The sequence below is a fragment of the Manduca sexta genome, chromosome 1 (genome assembly GCF_014839805.1).
Source record: "Manduca sexta isolate Smith_Timp_Sample1 chromosome 1, JHU_Msex_v1.0, whole genome shotgun sequence".
Taxonomy (NCBI): domain Eukaryota; kingdom Metazoa; phylum Arthropoda; class Insecta; order Lepidoptera; family Sphingidae; genus Manduca; species Manduca sexta.
Window position 1 is genome coordinate 1,067,884 of NC_051115.1, and position 25,197 is coordinate 1,093,080.

At 37.7% G+C, this 25,197-nt stretch overlaps 2 protein-coding genes across 3 annotated transcripts in view; both read right to left on the reverse strand.

Moving 5' to 3' along the window:
* LOC115449782 (solute carrier family 2, facilitated glucose transporter member 1) overlaps nt 1–25,197 on the reverse strand; it is a 55,766-nt gene that overhangs the window by 30,187 nt on the left and 382 nt on the right. The window lies entirely within an intron of this gene.
* On the reverse strand, nt 18,577–25,189 carry LOC119189450. 2 transcript variants are annotated; one of them, XM_037439092.1, is made up of 2 exons: nt 22,008–25,189; nt 18,577–21,591 (listed from the first exon to the last, which is right to left on the reverse strand). In XM_037439092.1, exons 1-2 carry the CDS (start codon nt 22,887–22,889, stop codon nt 21,583–21,585), a joined length of 891 nt encoding a protein of 296 aa, XP_037294989.1. In that variant the 5' UTR covers nt 22,890–25,189; the 3' UTR covers nt 18,577–21,582. The 2 variants fall into 2 exon arrangements, with proteins under 2 accessions (XP_037294989.1, XP_037294956.1); XM_037439059.1 differs by having other exon boundaries at nt 18,577–21,597.

The window sequence follows — 25,197 nt, forward strand, 5'->3', positions numbered from 1 at the left end:
ATTAATTTCGTTGCGGGATAATTACATATTAGTGTTCCCTGAGACTCGGCGAGCTTCACCGCTCGGTGTCATACAATGCCACTGCTGATCCTTACAGGAGTTGTAGTGGTGGGTATGAGGGCGGGAAAGTGTCTATTAGTATCGTTATGCAATATACAAAAATGATAACAATAATATCAGCCCTGTATTATATACTCTCTCACCGCAGGGCACGGGACTCTTGTACTACTGAGAGGGATTAGGCCTAAGTCCACCACGCTGTAGTGCGGGCAGACTTCACATACCCTCAATTTCTATAGAGAACTTCTCAGGTATGCAGGTTTCCTCACGATGTTTTCCTTCACCGTTAACGCAAGCGATAATTTACAAATACACACTGATTTTAGAAAAGTCCGAGTTTGGGTTTTGAACCTGCAGACATTCGTCTCGGCAGTCCGTTCCACAACCAACTAGGCTATCTTATCGTTTTCAATGTATTTCAATTATTACGTGAACAGAATTGGTACCTACAATTATTGTATTTTGCTCAGCATTTAAATAAAATAAAATAAAAGATTTTATTTATCACGTAGGCAAACACTACGTGATAAATAAAGTATTTTATTTTATTTGGACTGCCTTGGTGGCGTAGTTGTACTGCATGCGCGGTACGACAGCGCTCTGAGGTCCTGGGTTCGAATCCCGGGTCGGGCAAAGTGATATTTGGGTTGTTCTGCTCAGTGTCGGCCCCGAGTCTAGAATTTGTGTCCAATATGGTGATAGGCTCGCATATCACATCATGGGACGGAACACATTTGGAGAAAAGTGGGTGTCCTTGTTGCGCCTCTGCATACCCCTTCGGGGATAAATGCGTGATGATGTGTGTGTGCGAACAAAGTTGCACTTATGATACGGGGCATTCCACGTGAAGCGGGCACGAAAAAAAACTCGATGTCTCAGATTTTCGTAATATTTGATTATGTTATACCTGTATATGTCCTCGATCCAGATACAAAATATTATTAAAGTATAAAGCCTGGTAAGCGAGTTAAAGGACTTTGAAGTTTTGACTGGCCGGCTGGTATACGCCACTTCGAATCCAATTATCAAGTTTTTAAATGTTACAATAAAATAAATAAAGCAATGAAATAAATACTTCATTTAATGAGCTTTTTATTGTATTTTTGGAAATTGAAAAATGTTTTTTTCTTTGAAAAATGTGTTTGAAAGTTTCAAACTTGAATTTCACAAAGTTGGCATATTTATATTTTTTTAATTTTTTTCTAAAAATAGCTACTATTGTATAGATAATCCCTGCGAAGTTTCATAATGGGCTGAAAAGTAGTTTAGGAGCTAGACCGATTACAGTGCCGAAGCGCGGCGGTCGCCAGAAAGAGCGAAGTAGTAAAAACTTTCAATTAAACGAAATACTTTCGATTAGAGTATTTTATCATGTTTTGCATCGCTCTAACGATTCAATTACATCTGATTATAATATAAAAAAATATATTTATATTACTGACGGTGCAGAAAAAAGTTATTATATAAATATGCCAACTTTGTGAAATACAAGTTTGAAACATTAAAATATATATGAATAATAATAATAAATAGTAGTAGTAATAATAATATGAGTTTGTGGCATTGATGTTCTAGCCTACATGTATAAGCGGTCGGGTATCGTGATGGCTTTGTTTAATGCGTTATGTAAACTAGCCTGTGTCTCCAGGCGTTTTAGGTTACCACCGAGACCGTCAAATTGCCCTTCTGCCATGTGAAGTGGCACGAAAATGAAATTCTGCATCTTTACCACAATCCTGTTTGAAATATAACAAGTTAATACAATTAAATCTTTTTAAAATGTTGTTGTGCACCGTCAGTAATATAAATATATTTTTTTATATTATAATCAGATGTAATTGAATCGTTAGAGCGATGCAAAACATGATAAAATACTCTAATCGAAAGTATTTCGTTTAATTGAAAGTTTTACTACTTCGCTCTTTCTGGCGACCGCCGCGCTTCGGCACTGTAATCGGTCTAGCTCCTAAACTACTTTTCAGCCCATTATGAAACTTCGCAGGGATTATCTATACAATAGTAGCTATTTTTAGAAAAAAAATTAAAAAAAATATAAATATGCCAACTTTGTGAAATTCAAGTTTGAAACTTTCAAACACATTTTTTCAAAGAAAAAAAAACATTTTTCAATTTCCAAAAATACAATAAAAAAGCTCATTAAATGAAGTATTTATTTCATTGCTTTATTTATTTTATTGTAACATTTAAAAACTTGATAATTGGATTCGAAGTGGCGTATACCAGCCGGCCAGTCAAAACTTCAAAGTCCTTTAACTCGCTTACCAGGCTTTATACTTTAATAATATTTTGTATCTGGATCGAGGACATATACAGGTATAACATAATCAAATATTACGAAAATCTGAGACATCGAGTTTTTTTTCGTGCCCGCTTCACGTGGAATGCCCCATACGTCAAATAATTTATAAGAATTATTATTATTTCTGAATAACACTTAAGATCACTTATATAACTACGAACATTTTATATTAGGAAAAAAATTCTTAAGAAATACAAGTCATAAGGTAAAAACAAAGAAGCCAGCAGGCAGGCAGCAAAGTAAGTTGGCAGATAAAGGGAAATAAAAGGATAACGCATCGCGATCCTCACCGGCGAGGACATGAGCCCTAACCTAGCTAACATACCAGCCTTTCACTAGCTACCTAAGCGATGACTACCCGAAGAAGAAAGACAGAAAGAAACTCATTTCTTATGATTATGCATTCGTGAAAGTTCTCTTGGAATAAAAGTTCTACTATGTTCTTTTACCAAAAAAAAGTCCCATACACTTTTTAATCCCGAGGGGGTAGGCAGGGGCGTAACTAACGCGTCTATTTTTCGATACAACGTGTCTTGATATTTCGATGTTATATTTTAACTTCAAAACCCGATCGAAATGTTTTAAAAATAAATCTATTAAATGCCGTTTAAAAATAAGTTTTTTTGCACGCGCCACTAGACGAGGCTGCGGTTAAGGTCAAAGACAGGGACGGATTAAGCAAATGCAACATTGGGGCCCATAGACTGCCTTTAGGTAATTTATTTGTTTTTTTTATTGCTTTGAATGACGAGGCAAGCTTCCCTTTCTCCTGATGGTAAGCGATACGACCGCACATAATAGAAACAGCATTCAACATTTTGAATTACAAAGTATTGTTCAGTATCCCACTGCGCTCGCCACCCTGAGACATGAGATGTTAGTTATTATGTCCAATAGTTACACTACAATGTCCTTCAAACCGGGACACAACAGTGACTACACACTGCTGCTCTGCACTGACCCAGGCGGACTCTCACATATGAGAGACCTACTACCAATACGTTGTACGGATAGTTTCAAAACCTATGCTCGTTCTAATTCAGTTAATACAGTTAATACTTCTAATAGGGGACCGGCCTGTGTTCGATTTTGTACATTATTCTATATGAAATGGTTGATAATACGAAAAAGAAACCCTCCTGCGAAAACTGCATTAAAATTGGTTAAAAAATGAGCCAGTAATTCATATTTCAAATATTACTATGTGCCGAAGTGGGCGCGAAGTGGGGATATCGCTTCATCTCTTTCTTTCGCACGCGTCGTAATGCCCGATGACGTCACATGTGCGTATTGCGCCTCTTTTCTGTTTCTTGTTACTTACCCCTTCTACCGAAATTAAAAGACTTATAACTTGTTGATTTTTTACCGGATTTAAATAATTCTTTCTGTGTTGTAATTTATATAACGTAAATATTTGATAATAATAAAGAACAAAAATGAGTCCGGTCCCCTATTCAGTCAATACTTCTAGTTCAGCGGCCGTAGCGTAAATCCCTTACTAAAATCGTTAACGTTAATAGAAAACAAGAAAGTGTATGGATAGGACTGTGATATCGATAAACATTTCCCTAAAATAAGTCATTTCCATACATAACGTTAGCGTTAACTACTGCAGAAAGGTATCTTGGCTACGGCCCCAGATGTTTATTAGAAGTAAACGAAGAAACTACTGAACGAAAACTTATTATTTTAGGAGAAGTGGGGAAATAGACTATCGACTACTTACTACATTCGGATATCTTCATTTTCAATTTATTTTAATCCACAATTTATTTACTGTATTTGGACAACCAACAAAACATACACCATACATATTTACTTGTTACATGAAACAATAAGGTATTTTTGCAGTGCTGTTTTACTTACAGACTGTCAGCGCATGAACATATTACATAACAATAAACAATTGGCTGCACCATAAGTATTACCTTCTTTTGTGATACGGGGTTTATGACATACACTATTTCTACAAGTTTCGCAAAGTGGGCCATATCCCCCCACGTCTCACCTGACTCCACCCCTGCCCTACTTATGTATAACCGGTGACATAATACGTTTTTTAATGCCTGCATATGGTCTACAACCTTGAGGTCTGCTTCCGATCATTTTTAATTTACATTGCTCGTGGATTTCAGAATGACGTTATATTTAAAACTATGTATGTTCTCTATGGATTTCAAAACGGCTGGAGCGGTTTTAATGAAATTCACACACACATCACGCATTTATCCCCGAAGGGATACGCAGAGGCACAACCAGGGCACCTTACCAAAGTAAGTATTTTGTATTTCATTTCTGCGTTGTACTATACAGTTGTATTTCTGTGTATAGGTGCTTACCCTAAATATGTGAATAACTGCCAATGACAATAAGTTTTTTTTTTATTTATCTGCTAATGACATTTTTTTTTTGGTTTGATTTACTCCTTAAGGAGAAGGCAAAGGCTCTCAGCCATACAGCCTAGTCTGTCTTCTTTTATACTCCTACTCTGCTAATGACAATAACTGACAGCTACTTTAACAGGAAGAGGTGGAATAGATAACTACCTACACCACCTCTTTCGACGAATGAATCATATTATTTTTATGAGTTATTCCGCTACGATATTTCTTCCTTATTTTTCTTATACAGGGTCATTTTGACATTGCGTTACTAAATAAAACCACATACTCGTCTTCACTTTTCCTGACATTGTACCAAAAATTATCCATAAATAACTAATATTTTCACGAAAAATCCTGGTTTTAGTTTTCTGATTTTTTTATAATTTTGTAGTTTAATGCGAATATGCCGTGTGTATTTCTTACTGAAAGTATGATTTTACCACTGCAAAAAATTCTATTAGAGTATTAGTAGTGGCTTTAGGGCGCGTAAAATTAAAATTACTTTTTAGTTTTTATTAATATTTATTTTGTTCGAAACTTACACTATTTTATTTTACATCGACGGCTCAAGTAACTTATTGTAAAGAGTTATTTTCTAGTAGATAAGTTTGTGGTTTCATTTAGTAACGCGATGTCAAAATGACCGTGTATATAGAGAGATCTAAAATTATTTTTCTATTGATTCCAAGCTTCACACTTTGCCAATTTATTATCTAATAAGTTAGAGGTTGGTTGGATTGTTGTTGGTCGATTGAATTTGTTCAAAATAAAGAACCATACAAATAGCGGACGTGTCCTTTGTGCAAAAAATGTTCACGTGTTAATTTTCATTTAGATGATTTTTTTTCCTCGCACGTGCTATTCTTACAATGATATAAAAAGGGGTCTCGGTCTCGGCTGAACTTGCTCAATAACGAGACAATAGAGTGATTGACTGGTGTAACCGAAAAATATAAAACTGCTTCAGGAGAAAGAATAGTGGCCAAAAATATTTATCAAATACATTTTTTTATTTTAAATGTATTGTAAATAATTTATTTTCGTCGTTAAAATTTTTAATTTTTAACATTACCCTCGGCGCCTAAAACGTAACGATGCCGTCCGCCATTGCTAGTGACGTCATCACACATAAACATTACATAGCTTCTTTATTAACCAACTTCAAAAAAGGAGAAGGTTCTCAATTCGACTGTATGTTTTTTTGTGATCAGTAATTGTGTCTTTCGATATTCGTACTGCAAATTGTCACAACTGTCATGAAAGTGTATTTGTAGGTGTATGTGCGATGATGTCACACGAGGATAATTTCACGTGACAACGCACTTTAACGCTAAGTTATACCTAAATGAAAAAACAAAAAAAAATCACGGATTTTTAATACACACACAATATCACGCATTTATCCCTGAAGGGGTATACAGAGGCGCAACCAAGGCACCCACTTTTATAAGTGTGTTGCGTCCGATGTGATAGGGGGCGAGCCTATCGCCATATCGGGCACAAATTCCAGACTTCGGGCTGATACTGAGCAGAACAAAAAAACAGGATTTTTAATTCATCATCATCATCATCACAGCTACAGGAGGTCCATGCTGAACATAGGCCTCCCCCAAGGATCTCCACGTCGACCTGTTGGAAGCGGCCTGCATCCAGCGACTTCCTGTGACCTTAGCCAGGTCGTCCGTCCACCTTGTAGGCGGGCGTCCGACATTTCTCTCGCCTGTATGTGGCCTCCACTCTAGAACCTTTCGACCCCAACGGCCATCGGTTCTTCGAGCTATGTATGTGCCCGGCCCACTGCCACTTATTTTTTTATTAATTGAGCATATTTGAACAAAAATATAATGGACGCTATAAGTGATAGCCCTCTATCAAACATTTTAAAAAATTGTCAAACACCCTCTTCTTGCTAGCGTTGACAGGCAATACTCAGTAGCTAATGGTATACAATTCAGATGTTCAAAGTAGTTTTTAGTTCTCGTCCGAACAGTATGCAATAAGATTCTGCCGATTTTTGTAATTATTGCTCTGGCGAGGGTGGAATTCTTCAAAAGGTAACGCGTAGCAAAAAAATTGCCTTAGTTAACATCACGGTCAATTTTACAGAAAAGATAAACGTAATTAAAACTAAAAGCGGCGACAGCCTAGTTGGTTGTGGAACGGACTGTCGAGACGAATGTCCGCAGGTTCAAATACCAAGGGCACACACCTCTGACTTTTCTAAAAAATTATGTGTGTATTCTTTGTGAATTATCGCTTGCTTTAACGGTGACGGAAAACATCGTGAGGAAACTTGCATACCTGAGAAATTTTCTATTAGGAATTTTCGAGGGTATGTGAAGTCTACCAACCCGCACTAGGCCAGCGTGTTGGACTAAGGCCTATTCCCTCTCAGTAGTAGAGGAGGTCCAACAGTGGGACAGCATATAATACAGGGCTGATATTATTATGATTATACTCGTATTATAAACCTAAAAGGAAATCCGGTAGGAATCGGGTTGTATGCAGGCTGTACCAGTGCTACCTACTGAGGCTGAAACATATTTATTTATAGATTAAGTAGCTTTTGCTCGCGGCTTCGCCCGCGTGGAAGAGTTTTCCGGGATATTTTTTTTCTGACTTACTCGATATGTATCGTTATATTATGACCAAATTACACAAAATCAATATAAATTGTAGCTTATGTTTTATTCTGATGTATAACTAATATTACTGTAAAGTTTCATACAAATCCGTCTAGTAGTTTTTTCGTGAAAGAGGAACAAACATTCATCCATCCTCACAAACTTTCGCATTTATAATATTAGTAGGACTATAGTCTATTCTCCTTAAGAAAGTAGTGAGTCAGACCGTGAACACACAGCCGTAGCCTTCGCCAACAATCATCTTACCTAGGGTTGCCATCCGTCCGGAATTCCTCAAATTTGTCCTAGTTTTAAGGGCGTCCGGGGGCCACCCAAAAGGGGTTATAAAAAAGTGTCCATTTGTTATCAGGGGATTTTTTTTATATAAATAAGAGATAAATTGAAATAAATCTTAGGTAAAAACTCATTCATTATAACCCGCATTCATGAAGGCACGGTAAAATAATCGACGATCGAACCTAGGTGTGCGAGGTGTCCAGGGAAAACCCACATTTCCCCCAAATGTTCGAGATTTTTGCCATGTTTATCCCACATCGCCAATTTAGGTGATGGCAGCCCTACCCTTACCTTGCATACGTAATTATTGACTCGTTCTTCTTTATATACGCAACCTACTTTCTACGCAACTCCTTAGAGATTTACGCCAGTATTCACAAACACTATTTCATAGTTTTCTTTGGTTTTGTCTTAGGCCTTAACGTACGGAATTTCATTGACAACACTATCAATGACGAGACTGTATGGTTTAGTAAGCTTTGCCTTCACAAAAAAAAGGAGATTTAAAAAAAAACTTTGGCTTTGTTGAGAAATGAGAAGTCTTGTTCTCTATGCCATACGTAATTTGACAGTTAGTAACAAGCATGTATTTCACCGCGTCGCGTTTTACCGCCATTTTCAATAAATGAGCCCAGTCCCTTTTTTTGATCTATCTCAAAAATGGACTAATCAGAACAAAGATTTTTGTAACACGCTTACAAATGTTTCGCTCATTTCATTATTCTCTCGCCATTCTGAGACATGAGAAGTCTTATTATGTTACACTGGCTACAATGTCCTTCAAATCGGAACACAACAGTGACTACACACTGCTGCTTGACAGAAATAGACATTATGGTGGTACCTACCCAGACGGACTCTCACATATGAGACCCAAAACCAGTAAAGATCCCATTAACCTTTCAGATTTTCTGCATTTAAAAAACATTTCTACATATTTTTGCCTTTATTAACAGTAAGATTGCACCGTAGTTTCTAGAACAATCCTTCACATAACCTCAAGTTCCCTTATTGACCTTTGCATTGTTATAAACACGTCACAGACCTGCATAATTACCGGCTTTCTTCATTGTTTCAAGAGTAATTAGCCATTCAATACAGAAACGCAGTAATCCTTTGGGATTTTAATATTAAGGCCCTTCCTCGAACAAACGGCCTTGAGCATAATTTTCTTTCCATATTTAGTATAGCCCTAGTTACGGGTAGAAATATGAAATACGAATAATTGCTTAGGAAACAAATTTTGCACATTTTTTATATGTTAACTACCATAATATTCTTTACTAGTTGACTCGACAGACGTTGTCCTATCTTAACTATGTATGCACGCGAGCATTCTGTCGATCGCTGACAGTTATTTCAAACCGCTGACAGTTATGTAAAATTGATATTGTCGTTAAGTTTTCTTAAATTTTCTAATTTTTCGCGCAATTTTTTGAATTTTTTCTTTCATAAGAACCTTCTCCTGACAATAACAAACACAACAAAAAAATATAATGAAATCTGTCCAGCCTTTCACGCGTGATGGCGTGACCAAGGGAAATAGGGATTCATTTTTTTATACGAGTATATAGATATAGACAATATATAAAGTTGAAGAGTTTGTTTAAACGCGCTAATCTCAGGAACTATTGACCAGATTTAGAATATTCACTAATAGGAAGCTATATTACTGATATAGGCTATTTATTATCCCGGAAAAACTTTTTCACGCTGGCAAAAGTTAATTGTATTATTGCACTAGCTTTAAGCCTATTCAAGTGATCGTAGATATATTTTATATCCGCCAATAGCGACTGTACACAAGGTGTTAAAACCCGCCATAGTGACCCACGTAAGTCGACGGTCCCTACGTGAAGTATCGAATCTGCAAAATTGCATTTTGCATATGCAATACTTTACGTAAGAATCTTGGAATAACCATCGCTTGTTTAGTGTTATATTACCACGGCGTTAAGCACTTCGATCCCTATTGTCTTAAATGCAGTTCATTTTAATAAGGACCGTTTAAATATCGACGGTCCCTACGAAAAGTATTGAATCTGCAAAATGCAATTTTGCAGATCCGATACTATACGTAGGGACCGTCGAAGTGTCGCGTTCCGATTAGCCTGTGTATATCCGGTTCTAACAGGCATAATTGTGTCGACTGTCGAGGGGTAATCATCTCTCGTCAGACGACATTGGACTCACTCCACTTACCATCAGAAGCAGTGGAGCCATTTAGCCGTGCACTTATAAGAAAAAAAATTTGTTAAATTTAAAATCTCTCCGTTTAACCCCTTTTTCTTTTTAAATACCCACTTACTTTTTATAGCTTTATGCCCCTTAGGTAAGTCTGTCAATGTCCAGCAATTATTATCAATAAAAGATTGGTATTCATCATACATTGCATCTCTCCACATACATGATTCATCACTTTCCAGAGCTTCTTTCATTGTATCAGGCTCATAGAGACCTCCATGTTCTGCTCCAGCCATGTAGATAGACTGCATAGCCAGTTGAGCATTTTCATTGTACTCCATTTTGTGTTAATGGTAGCCATAATACACAAGGTTGACAAATAAATGCATCATGTATTATCCGATAAGTCTAGTAAATACTCTCTGCGTCTCAAACCAGTCGCATCGCTTGCCCGTATAAAAAATATAATAATTATACCGTAAGTATTACGAGAAAACAATAACTCTTATCACAAAGTTATTCACAAATACATTATCTTATTTGGGTAAAGTAAATACATGATTAGAGAAGGTGAATCAACATTCAGAAAGATAGTTCTAGGACGCTACTGTTTATCTATATATATAAAAATGAATCCCTATTTCCCTTGGTCACGCCATCACGCGTGAACTGCTGGACCGATTTCACAATTTTTTTTGTTGTGTTTATTAATGTCAGAAGAAGGTTCTTATGAAAGAAAAAATTCAAGTAATGCGCGGAAAATGAGAAAATTTAGGAAAACTTAACGAAAATATTAATTTTATATAACTGTCAATTGTTTGAAATAACTGTCAGCGATTGACAGAATGTGCGCTGCAAATTCATAGTTAAGACGGGATAACGTCTGTCGGGTCAACTAGTATATTATAGTTTCCATTTAGACTAGAGATTCCGAAACTTTTTTTCTCATAGACTCCTTTCAACATTTTGCTGGCAGAGAAAGTCGCCTGTCTCCTAGATGTTAGTTAACCCCGGAACCCGATCTGCTAGTACGAGCCACTATCTTTTTTTACCGTCTTTTGGAGACTTCAACCTTATCCCCCTTGCGTCAGTGAACGCTCTCTCTGCACCCTACTCCACTTTCCATCAAGTGCAATGGGATTAGTTTATAATAATAATATAATAATATCAGCCCTGTAATGTATACTGTCCCATTGTTGAGCACGGGCCTCCTCTACTACTGAGAGGGATTAGGCTTCAGTCCACCACGCTGTAGTGCGGATTGGTAGACACACACCCTCACACACCCTCGAAATTCCTATACAAAACTCAGCTCAGGCATGCAGGTTTCCTCACGATGTTTTCCTTCACCGTTAAAGCAAGCGATAATTCACAAATAATACACACATAATTTTTAGAAAAGTCAGAGGTGTGTTTGGGATTTGAACCTGCGGACATTCGTCTCGGCAGTCCATTCCACAACCACCTAGGCTATCGCCGCTTTTGGGACTAGTTTGCCGTGCCAAAATTAAAAATGTCCTATAGTCAGCATTGTACTTTCTCTGACTGAGAATGGTGATATAGTTGTCTCCCGTGGCAAAGAATCCACGTCACCTGATTCGCCCAGCCATCGCGGGGGGTAATGTGGTCACCGTGCCTTACGACCCCTATCAATATTATCTGCCTACATTGATAGGTGAAATCAAGCTAACATTATTGTACTTTACTATCAGAGCAGATACATTTACATGGAACCCTTCGTACGAATTCTAGACTCCCATTTTTCGGTTACGCCAACGTAGACTTCAAGTCTCCCGTGGACCCTTGGGGATACACCTGGACCACTTTGGGAGTCAAGGATTTAGACCGTGTCATAGGCGGCCTAGGGGGCGGCGAACCTAACAACTGCCCTCAACTGGCAACTGGCAATTAAATGCGCGCATCAATGGAATCATACGTTATTTAAACAATTCATCATCATCATCATCATCTCAGCCACAGGAAGTCCACTGCTGAACATAGGCCTCCCCCAAGGATCTCCACGTCGACCTGTTGGAAGCGGCCTTCTATGAAAATATACTAATTTAAACAATTAAATTAGTATAATTTCATAGAGATTTCCTTTAGCAACTTACTTTTTATGCGGCATAAATATTTATCTCGAAAAAACTTATCCACGCGGACTGAGCCGCGGGCAAAAGCTATAATATAAAACACATAAATTTCTACATAAATTGCACGCATTGTGTTACTAACATAGAATTCATTAGCACACATGCGTCACTGTCTCGAGTAAGGTTATAGTCATAAACAGATAAATAGTCGATTATTTCACTTAATGGCGATTTTGTACGCGGTTCTCAATATTAAATAGAATAATTTATTTGAACCTGTAAAATGTTATATTTAGATTCCGTCATCAACTCTACCAGTTTGGAAAGCAGTTCTCAACAGAAAAGAATCTGAAGATCTGGACATGTTCTACTTAATAAATTTAAACATTTATTGGTTTAAGTGCTAACCTCAAGTTTGAAGAGTGTGTTAGTTGAAGATGTATGTCATTTGCTTATGGAGTCTGAGACTTTCCCGCCCTCACACTCATCACTACATCTCCTGTAAGGATCAGCAGTGGCATTGCATGACACCGAGCGGTGAAGCTCGCCGAGTCTCAGGGAACACTAATATGTCATTATCCCGCAACGATAATCAAATAGAAAGATAGGGAGAAGCTGGAAATATTAATTGTCCACTTCCCTCTATAGCAATGCGGGGACAAAATCATGATCTAAGGAGGCGTTTTAACCTCAAGGATAGACGTTTACAACTAGATAAGCTCGTTATAAAGCACCACGGATAAAATTAAAAGTAAGTGTCCTATCACATGAGCTGTTAGATGTGATTATAATAGGCATGACAAAAACGCCGGAAAGCACGGAAGTTGATGGAGTTTGTCAGATCTAGAGATGTCCGTAAAGCTCTGATAGGAAATCAAATTCCAGATTCCTTGCTTAGTAGAAATCACGATATTCGCTCGATCCAAGGATCGAACCCGAGACCTCAGCACTGCAGTCATACCATAATACAACTACGCCACCGAAGCAGTGATTCCTTCCTAGTCGAATTTCAGCCACGGCCAATCTCAACGGAGATCAGTCACGCAGAAGATATAGTGTACAAGTGTGTGCAATACACAGCACTCTCTGTTCCTTCTCATAGTCCGATGAGACAACATGACCGGAGAGATTAGGACCAACGGCTTTACATGCTTCAGGTAGGGTATCACCAGAGATGGCCTTTGAGGGAGGCGAACCGAGCAACCGCTCGGGGCTTCGCGCGGTGCCTCGCAGGTCTTTTTTTTACATTCTTACCGACGAAACTGTTAAAACAGGGGAACGTTTTCTTACTCTGCCCGGGGCCTCGCGTCTGTTTTTTTTTGCTTTCACCTAGGACCTCGCGTCATTTAAAGCCGCCACTGGATATCACACCGTCAACTTCCTGACTCCGAGCTTTAGCTAATTGTTAAGGTGGAAAAACACACAATTATTTTGGCTCGACCGATTCGAACCCAGAACCTCAGGGCGGTAGTCGCTCTAATACAGTGTGCATACAACTACGCCTACAGTCAACTGAGGCAGTATACAATAGTTCAAGGAAAAACGTTATCATAGACCTTGGTTTCGAGAACTTGAGGGTGGATGCAGCGTTATCAAAGCATATTGATTGGTATTACACACATACTGATGTGTCTGTGTGTTAGCCCCGAAAGGGTATGGCAGAAGTGCAGCCAGGACACTTTTCGCCAAGTGTGTTCCGTTCCATGATGAAAGAAAGCGAGCCTATCGCCATTTTGCGCTCATGCGATGGGTACTTAATCTACCGAGAAATAGCAAAAAATATTTCATACTAACGACCCGCCCCGGCTACGCACGGGTGCAATGCTGATACTAAATACACTACAGAAAAACTGTGAACGTTGTATATAAAAACATAGCGGCCCGCTCTGGCTTCGCACGGGTATAACATAACAAAATAACAGTGTTTCTCCACTATTTAATGGATGTTATTATACATATAAACCTTCCTCTTGAATCACTCTATCTATTAAAAAAAACCGCATCAAAATCCGTTGCGTAGTTTTAAAGATTTAAGCATACAAAGGGACATAGGGACAGAGAAAGCGACTTTGTTTTATACTATGTAGTGATTTTTTGCTATATCATGATTTGTTTTTAATGCGAATATTAGCATATTTTCTGTAAATATATTATTTTTGTATTACAATTCAATTCAAATTTTAGATTGTGGCTCCTTCGTTGGCAGACGATGATTTTGCCAATGTCAAAGTTGAAAGATTTTTGCATTAATAGCAAAGGACACTGTGTCATCTTGTCACACGGAAATTTCAAATAAGACCGACTTATTACCAATTAGTAATAACTTTTGGAGCAAACATTTGGCCCTGATGTCCTTTCTATAACTATCTATATAGTTTAGTCTTTGTATTTATGTACCCGTTTCAGACATAAACAGATGCATTCTTATCGTGCCTGATCATAGACAACGCACCATTGTTAACTTTTTAACGGACATAAAGAAATCTTATCGACCTAGATAACGGATAGCGTAAAATGGAATTCCGATTTCCGGTCATGCTTTGTGGTAAAAGCGGTTTGTTCTTTTTAACCGACTTCAAAAAAGGAGGAGGTTCTCAATTCGACTGTATGTTTTTTTGTGTGTTTGTTACGCGATTACTCCGCCAATTGTGGACCGATTTTCAAAATTCTTTTTTTGTTCGAAAGGAGATACTTCTGAAGTGGTCTCATAGTCACCAAGTCAGGATCTGATGATTGGATCCTGGAGAAATCGAGGGCAACCCTCAAATTCTATAGACCCACATCGTTTTTCGCAATTTTTATGAAGTAACTTAAGTACTTGCGTATAGTAATCATCATCTTAAGTAGCTAAGCTGATGATGGAAGGTACAACTCCTTAACAGTAAGGAATTACTCGAAGAAGCATCGACTGATTTAGTAAATTCTTTTTATGTTTGAAAGAGCGTTTGCCATTTGGTCTGATGATTATGACTAACACAAAAAAGTAAAATATAAAAAACTTTTCAAAAAATTAAAATGACATCATCAAAAACAACTAAAAAGTAAAAAATAAAATATGAAAATTGCTAATTAAGCTAAATAAATACATAAACTAATGTACGAAAACATTGTTTAATTTTTATAAGACACCGACTCCAAAATTGGCAACCAGTATATAAGTAATGTTGAATTATTTTTTGGTATTTAGTGGTTCTTGAAAGCGGTTTAATTTTTAGGATTACGTACGAATAGAACAGTTAGAGTCTCTTTGTTGTCTGTCCATCAAGAGGCTTTTTCTAATAAATGCGTATAGGTAGCAAGTTGTAATTATCATATACTTATTGATGTATATTCTATAAACACGAACGTTCATATAAACTGTTCAAAATCCAGAGTTAGAACCAAAGTTCGCTGCAGGGCTAAAAATCAATGGTCAATGTCTCAGGATGGCGAGCGCAGTAGAATACCCAACACTACTTAGTAATTCAAGATGTTGGATGGTGTTTCTGTTTATGGACGGTCGTATCGCTTACCATCAGGCGTCGCTCCAACAAGCTCGTCTCGTCATTCAAAGCAATAAAAAAAATATGTTTAATTTTTTTTTTCTGTGGGTATTATAAAATACAAATAGCGTGCTGTTTTGCTGGATGCACTGTCTTCAGAAATAACTCCGTAGACAACTTCTATATAAATGGATTTTTTTTTCCATTACCTATTAATTTTGCATAACATTTACGAGGTTGTCTATGGCGAATGACGATATGTTTGCACTATTAGTTGGAGTTAATGCAAATAGCATTCAATTAATTTTATCAATCAGGAAAACTAAACAAAGCGTGATCTAACGTTTATCGGCTAAACACGTGGTGTAAACCGACAGTTATGCGTGTACTCCATAGATTGAATCATATCCTGTACAAAACTGGTTAGACGACTTCGATAGTGATACTGGTTCCCGCCACGCTGGCTGTGTTCCCGCCAAAACACGCGTTCTTTTTTTAAATTTAATATTGACATTTATTTTTTTATTATTACTATTGAGCGTAGTCTATGATGTTTACACGATAAAAATGGTTGCCTCGATGAAGATCAGTTTAAATGGGCTATGGTATTAAATGTAAAAATCCAGCCAAGTAGTCATTTGAATATTTTTCAAATCTCGCTTGCCTGATATTTGATTTTTTTACGCTGTTTTTTTTCTTTATTAAGTTCACAAAACTCGTTACACTTAACATTCGTAAAATACAGTTACAGTTCCACCTTGAAATTAACACGACATGCACAAATTAGAGATAGCATAAATGAAAAGTCATTGAGAAATCCATATGAAACACGCGGTGCAAGTTGTGTGCCTAGGCTTAAATATATATTTAAATAATTTTATATTAAAAGAGGTAGGTGAACCATAAAATATGTCGCAATAATAACAAATGCTGTTGTAAGACGAACACATGCAATAGAGGGGTGAATGTTGACCGTGATACGTTTTGTGCAAGGGCAAAGGAAGTAATTTACTCAGACGAAACCATCACATTTGCTTTAAAATAAAACTACATATTTTGCGGATATTATCGCGTTTTTTATATTAAAATTTGCTCCCGACGTTTCAAAGACTAGCCACATGGTCACAGGGACTGAGGTATTGGACATCCAAAAAGTCAAAGTTACAATACCTACCTACATTATACAATCATACAATATAGGTAACACCAATGTAGGTGGATGATGTAACTGACTTTTCAGATGACCAACACCACAGACCGCTGCGTTACGCGCAAAGTCGTCGAAACGAGAAAATTATAATATAAAAACCGCGATTAAATCAACAAAATGTTTTTATTTTAAGGTTATAGCTTAAGGTCCATTTTCATACATTTTGTTTCACCTTTAATCTGGGTAACTAAACAAGTATTGGCAAGTAAAGAATTTAAATTCACGTCTAGTTAGTGATTAGTTCTCGCAGTTGAAAGAAAAACGTAAAAATAATTAATATGCATGGATATTTCGGCCTTTAAAATTTCGTCATATTAAATTTGTATGAAAATGGACCTTAAGCTATAACCTTAAGTCATATTTGCGTAAACATAAGAAGTCATTACTATAACGCGTAAGTTTGCGTTATGGGTACAAAACTTATCGGTTGGCTGAACGCGACTATAGTGTGTTCAGAAAGACAACCGTCCTGGCCAAAAAGTGAACTAACTTTCGATTTTTACATAGCAACACTTTCCCGCCATTTGGTAAATGTTAAACTCATTGTAATGAATTGCTTTGTTATAAATGATCTTGCGTGTTGTTTTTAGGGATTTTTGTTGACATACTAGAATTAAACAAAAGAGGTAATAAAGCACAGCAGCGACCTCAAATACGACGGTTCTTGTTCTGAACAGACTATACAGACCGCTGGTTTTCCAAAACTATCCAGTCGGGAACGCGACGCGATCCCCCCTCCCTGCCCACCACAGTGGAACATGCTCTAAACCGGAAACCGTCGACTGATCGCCTTATACGTCCACAATAATCACTCAGGTGTGAAGACAACAGAAATGGACTTGGGATCTGTTGTAATTCTTACAAAAACAGTCATGTTTATTCTTAGTAGTAGTTTGACTAGGTGGAGATAGGTATGTACTTATTTTTTAAGGGAGACTTTTGAAACAAATGAGATTTCTATGTCGTTAAATAAGAATGCAGATATAATTTTCGATTTGATAAGTCCCTTTGTCGTATATTCTATAGACACGAACGTCCATACAAACTATTTGTTCAAAATCAGAACTAAAACGGCAACCAAATGTCACTGTTATAAGGTTAATGTGACAATACTAACCTTTTACAATAGCAATACAATAAATAATTTTGAATTAGGAAGTCTTGCATTGTCTTTGACTGAGCATCGATATACTACTACGTAGTAGATTTGGCGTTCCGAACATTCAGTATTCAACTGTATTGAACTGCAATCTATTCAAACTGACTTTAGTATGGTCAATATTGACAACTTGTGGTTGTGTACGGAGTGTTCTTGAATAAAAAATATTAGTCAAATAAGTTAAATTATTTGTTCAAGTGAATAAATAAGTTATAACGGTCACGTTTCGGTTGCCATTTTAGTTCAGATTTTGAACAAATAGTTTATATGGACGTTCATGTCTATAGAATATACGTCAATGCTCGTAGGCAATTATTCAGAAGTTTAACTTCTCCCGTGTGTGAATAGCATTCACCCATTTTAATTAGTATACAATTTGTATTTATAATATATTTATTTAAAAGAGCCGCGATAGCCTAGTTGAGTGTGAACGGACTGCCGAGACGAATGTCTGCAGGTTCAAACTCCAAGGGCACGCACCTCTGACTTTTCTAAAATGATGTGTGTATTCTTTGTGAATTATCGTTTGCTTTAACGGTGAAGGAAAACATCGTGAGGAAACCTGCATACCTGAGAAGTTCTCTATAGGAATTTTGAGGGTGTGAAGTCTGCTCGCACTACAGCGTGGTGGACGAAAGTCTAATCTCTCTCAGTAGAAGAGGCCCGTGCAATAGGACAGTATATAATACAGGGCTGATATTATTATTTTTATTCAATTTATAATTGTGATATTTCTGCATTTGTGTAAAATAATAGGCGTCGGTAGCGGCCATAAAACATTTATTGACAGACAGGCGTAGTGATGAGACACAATTAGTCACAGACGACACAGGACGTAGTGATGTTCCACAGATGACATCATTTACATACATTACACCTCACTTCTTAAATCTAGACTTACTCTATATATAACTAACATTTTTGATCTAATATCAAATACAAATGTTTCATCTTATACTTAATTAATATTCATCAAAACCGAACCTTTTTGCCGGCTTACAAATTCTTTTAATTCGAGAAGTGGACAAGGGCTGTGGCGAATTCCTCTCCGGATTAGTGGAAATTATTTGCGATGTTCCCGAGGCCACTTCTCCCGCCTGTTCCTTAATCTCCTTGCCGATCTTATCTTCCTCTAATAATATCGGTTTATCATAAATATTTTTCTCTGGTGTTGGCTCGACATCCTCTACGTCATTTTCCTTTAGGAATTTATTCTTATAAGGATTCTCCTCGACCGTGTCTGTAAGCTCTGGACCAGTAACATCAGAAAAACGTGATCTCCGTTTAATTTGATCTATATGTCTTGTTGTTTGCCGACCGTTTCCCGTTTCTATAATATACTGTCTAGAACCTACTTTACATGCTACTGTACCCTTTTCCCACTTGTCTCCCTTGCTATAGTTTCTAGCCCATACAGTTTCCCCCACATGTAGTTCCCGTTGAATACCCCCGCATATTCTATTTGACATTGCTTTGCCTTGTTAACCCTGTCTTTCAGTGAACAGTCTCCACGTAACAAATCTAGCCGGTTACGAAGAGTACGTCGCTGAAGCAACATAGCCGGTGTTTCTCCAGTGGTACTATGCGATGTATTTCTGTAAACCAGTAGAAAATTTTGTAAGGCCGCGTCTACGTCAACATTATCTCTGTATGCCTTTTTGATTACCATTTTGCATGATTTGACGGCATTTTCGGCCGCGCCGTTTGATGACGGGTGGTAAGTTGGTGAAAATATTTGGCGAATACCGTTCTGTTTTAAAAAATTACTAAACTCGGAACTTGTAAAAGGAGGTCCTTGATCAGATGCTAACTCTACCGGAAGACCAAATCGTGCAAAAGTAGCACGCAGTACACGTATAACCTGTGCAGCATTCGTTAAGGGCATTTCGAAAATTTCAAGCCACTTAGAGCTGGAATCAATTAACACTAAATAAGTTTTTCCCTTAATCGGCCCTAAAAAGTCGATGTGAAGTCGCGTCCACGGTTGTAACGCGTAATGCCATGGCTGTGGTGGTACCCTAGGTGGAGCGGCGCTCTCTGCTGCGCACGTATCGCATTGTCGACACACTTCTTCCACGTCTTTATCTATGTTAGGCCACCAAATGTAACTACGAGCTAGTGATTTGGTTTTAACGATTCCCATATGACTACTGTGCAATTGTTTTAGTACAACGTTTTGTAATGTGTTAGGAATTATTATCCTATAGCCCCACATTAGACATCCGTTTTCAATGTACAATTCATTACGCTTCATAAAATATGGTTTTAAATCATCTTCATTACAGTGTTCTGGCCAACCTGACTGCACATATAACAACACGCGACTTAGCAACCTATCCTTAGATATTTCTGCCTTTACTTCTCTATTAGTTACTGGCAAAAAGTCTTCTACAAAATTTATATAAGTGACTTCGTTGTCTTTGTGAATATTGCTACTGGACGGCAGCCTGGACAATCCGTCTGCACCATTCGATTTAGAAGGAACAAATTCGATGTCGTAAGTATAACCTGATAGCAAGACAGCCCAACGTTGGACTCTGGACGCGGCCATAACTGGTATACCTACTTTATTGCCAAATATATATGTTAGTGGCTTATGGTCTGTTTTCAGTATAAATCGCCGGCCATACAAATACTGATGATATTTTCTAATACCAAATACTATAGCAAGTGCTTCCCTATCTATTTGTGCGTATGAGCGCTCTGCAGAGGTGAGTGATCGGGATGCATACCCTATTGGTCGTTCGCCTTGCGGTGTGACATGTGACAACACTGCTCCAACACCCACACTGCTTGCATCTGTGGTTAGTATTATTGGTAAGTCTGGTGTATAATGTATTAGTACTTCACTTGATGCCAATAACTTTTTAACCTTTGTAAAAGCAATCTCGCATTTGCTACACCAGATGAATTTAACATGAGCACGTAATAAATCGTATAATGGTGCGAGAATTGTGCTAATATTTTTTACAAATTTTGCATAATACATTGTCATACCAATAAATGCTCTTAACTCTGTACTATTAGTGGGTTGTGGTGTATCAATGATTGCTTTAACTTTTTCAGGACTTGTATGCACCCCCTCTTTGCTTATAACATAACCTAAGAAACTGATTGACTCTTTAAAAAAACTACATTTCTCTCTCTTAACTTTTAAACCCATAATGTTGTAACCTTTGAAATACTTTATGCAATGTATCTATATGACAATGAGTATCTAGGCCTGTAATTATTATGTCATCAAGGAAAACCCCAACATTTGGCATATCTGCAAACATTTGTTCTAATCGTCTTTGAAAAATACCTGGGCTCGAAGCTAAACCATATACTAACCGATTATACATAAATAAACCCTTATGAGTATTTATGACTGTGTATTTTTTGATTCATCTAATTCTAATTGGGCATAGGCTTGTGAAAGGTCTATTTTGCTGAATCTTTCACCCCCATGTAAACGTGTCAGCAAGTCCTCTACTCGCGGTACAGGGTAACGGTCAATTTCCAACACCTTGTTTAAAGTAAGCTTATAATCAGCACAGATTCTGATGTTACCATCTTTTTTTACCACAGGTACTATTGGTGTTGCCCAGTCAGAACGGTCGACGGGCGTGAGGATACCGTCCTGCACCAGCTGGTCTAGGGCACGCTCCACCGGTGCTCTCATTGCGTACGCCAGTGGTCGCGCCCGCATGTACACAGGGCGCGCCCCTCACGCACGTGGATGCTTACTGGCCCACCGGTGAAACAGCCCAACCCGTCCTCGAAGACTTTACAATATCTGGAACTGAAATGTTTTACATTAAAAGTTTCATATTTACCTAACATATTGATATGGTCATATTTGATTATTGGCAATTTAATATTAAGTTCTGCTAGCCATTGCCTGCCTAGTAAGACAGTGTTACCATCTTTAATAATATATAAATCTAATACTTTACATTTATCTTCATATTTGACCATAGGGGTTATTAAGCCTAGTGGCTGCACTATCTCCCCTGTATAGTACCTCAGACCCAATTGACAGTTTTTTATATCCAAATTACTAAATAATTTGCAATATAATTTATAATTGATACAGGATACTGCGCTGCCCGTGTCACATTGCATTTTAACAATCTTACCCTGTATATTGACTTGTATATAGATTGGTTTACATTGTTCAATTGATAACTGATTAATATCATTTTGGATTACCTCATCGCTTGCATCACTGTCTATTGCACTTCCAATGTCTTCTGTTTGTGCCACATAGTTCTGACTCGTCAATTGGGGACATACACGTTTCAGATGCCCTTGTTTATTACACACCCTGCAAAAATACTTAGCAAACTTGCAGCTAGCTGTGTGGTGTGATCTCCCACACACCCCGCACTGCTGATAAGGACGGCCGCGCTCTGCTGGCTCCGACGATACTTCTGTTGTTGTGCCGACATTCAACTTGTTACGATGCGTCGATGCTACATGATCCTTTGCTGGGCCCCATGGACGTACCGTGTTTCGCCGCATGTTCTTAATAGCTAGGCATTTAGTTTCGACAGGCGCTGATGGTCGTGCCTGACCCTCTACAATTGCAGCATTTTTCTCCGCGGCCTCTATACTGACAGCTAATTTATAGGCCTTCGCATAATCCAACTTTTCCTCCGCAAAAAGCCGCTGTCTGATTATTTCACTATTGATGCCGCATACTAGTTGATCGCGCATGCTTTCGTCTAACCCGCCTCCGAATTCACAAGATTTAGACATTTTTTTTAAAATTGCGACGTATTCTGCGATGCTTTCGCCTTCCTTTTGTAATCTTTGCCGAAATTTAAATCTTTCGGCAAGAATGCTCGGTTTGGGTTGCAAGTGTTTTTTCAAGATGGACGATATCTCTTCAAACGTTTTTTTGCTTGGTTTCTCCGGCGTGCACAAATTTACTAGCAATTCGTAACATTCCGCGCCCATAACGGTAATCAGGGTGGAAACCTGAAGTTCATTTTTAATGTTATTCGCCAAAAAATACTGTTCAACTCGCTCGACGTACAATCCCCAGTCGTCGGTACTAACTTTAAATTCACCTATCTTTCCTATTGCCATTTTGCAATTCTTTACACTTTCAATTCGACGATCTTGAGCGCGACAATATTTAATCCTCGTCGTCACTGTGATATTTCTGCATTTGTGTAAAATAATAGGCGTCGGTAGCGGCCATAAAACATTTATTGACAGACAGGCGTAGTGATGAGACACAATTAGTCACAGACGACACAGGACGTAGTGATGTTCCACAGATGACATCATTTACATACATTACAATAATAAATAACGTTTGGCAGAACGGACGTGAGTCCGTGGCTTCTACACTGACCTCAATGCGACCCTGACCGCTGTATTAAATTCTCTCTCAGACAAGTCTGTCGTACCCGACAAGTTGTGGGTTTTATTTCATGCTTGAGACAATAAGGGTCATTTTTACCGTTCCTAGAGGATACCAGTGTATTTTAACCGACTTAAATAAAGAAGGTTCTCAATTCGACGCAGTCCTGGATTTGTAAATAGGCCGTATAGGCCGCAGCTTATGGGCGACAGCCTCTTAGGGGCGGCAGTTTTCAGAGGACGCTCACTCGATATAATTATTTATTCGTTTATTTAACTTTAGTGCCTTCCATAATACAAAGAAATGGAAAATTATTAAGTACCTATTTTAAAAACCTACATACATAAACCTATCTACATGGAGCGGCAGAAATAAAGTCGCCTACACTCATAAAAATATAAATCTGGCATTGATTCGACGTGTATTTTTTTTTGTTTGTTACCTCGCAACTCTCATTTATAAACGATTTGAAAAAAATCGTTAATATTACAATTCGGTGATGGACATGTGTGGAGTGATAGAGGATTTAGTAACCTAAATTGGTGAGACTATACTAAAATTGTTGGGCATTTGGAGAGGATGATAAGAGACTGACAAAGAGGATATATAAGGCGAATGTGGATGGAAGAGCCGGTAGGGGTCGACCGCACCGAACCTTCGAATGTCAGATGAAATTCTTAGTAAAGGCCAGGTCAGAAGTACCCTGAATATGCGGAATGCATGAAAAGATTGATGAAGGTGGAGAAAGCGAAGTATGCCAGAATCGTGCAAAGTGGCAATCCGTAGTCTGCCTACCCCTATAGATAGAGGCGCGATACTATGTATGTATTTGAAAGGATACCTACTTCGAGATCGGTCATAAAGAATTATTTTTAAAATGGCTTCAATGGTTTGGCTTCTAAACCGAAATAACTGTAATAATTAACAAACTTAACGGTCTTTTTAAACAACGATCCCAATCTTATTCTTTGATCCAATAATAAGAATAGCCAATCAGAACGAGTCAATTGTAAATGTCAAAATTCTATGTCCTGATTGGTCAATTTTCGCGATGGATTGAAAAAGTTATTGGTATCGTTTCATGGAAAGAGTGGTGAAGAATATGTTAAGTGATCTTCTCCGGCCACTTTCACCCACAATTTCAATAGAATTATGGACACACTGCCTTTAAGAATAATATTGGGACACACAACTTGCGCAGCTATGTGCTTTTTTTTCTTTATAGTATGACAAGACGAGCTTGCCGTTCGCCTGACGGTAACCGATACAAGCCATAAACAGTAGAAACACCAACACCTTGAATTACAAAGTATTGTTTGGTATTCCACTGCTCGCCATCATGAGACATGAGATGTTAATCATGTCCAGCAGTTAAACTGGCTACAATGTTCAAACCGGAACACAACAGACTACACATTGCTGCTTGGCAGAAATAGATATTAGGGTGGTACCTGCGGACTCTCACATATAAGAGACGTACCACCAATAAACCACCCCTACTTGGCAGATTTAAACAAAACGTTTTCCAGACTTTTTATTTATTTCTCTTACTAATATTACAAGTATATTTTAATACAAATATATTAATGTTCGGCTGGTACCTAAAATAATAAGACCTGCACTATATGTAACAGACTCGTAAACAACTATCAATGGTTGTATTATGTTATCATGCTAGTATCGGACTATTCATTCCGCGTGTCCTTATTATACTTAACGGTAATATAATGCGACCAACATCGGCTAAAACACATAATTTTACATAACACACACGTATGTTTACAATTCATTATAGATATACACAGGCTGTATGATTTTACTTTCGTTGCCTTGAGTAATTGAAGCGTGGGTTTTTTTAATTTTATTTTTTAAATTGCGTATTGAAAAACGTTTATTAAAATTTATTTATGTTTAATTATTGTAGATCAAAAGTATTGTTAAGGTCATTACGCAGTGCAGGTGAAAGTCACTAGTTCATTGGCATTGCGTTCACAATTTATTTATTTTAAAAACATTTTATGCGTCGAC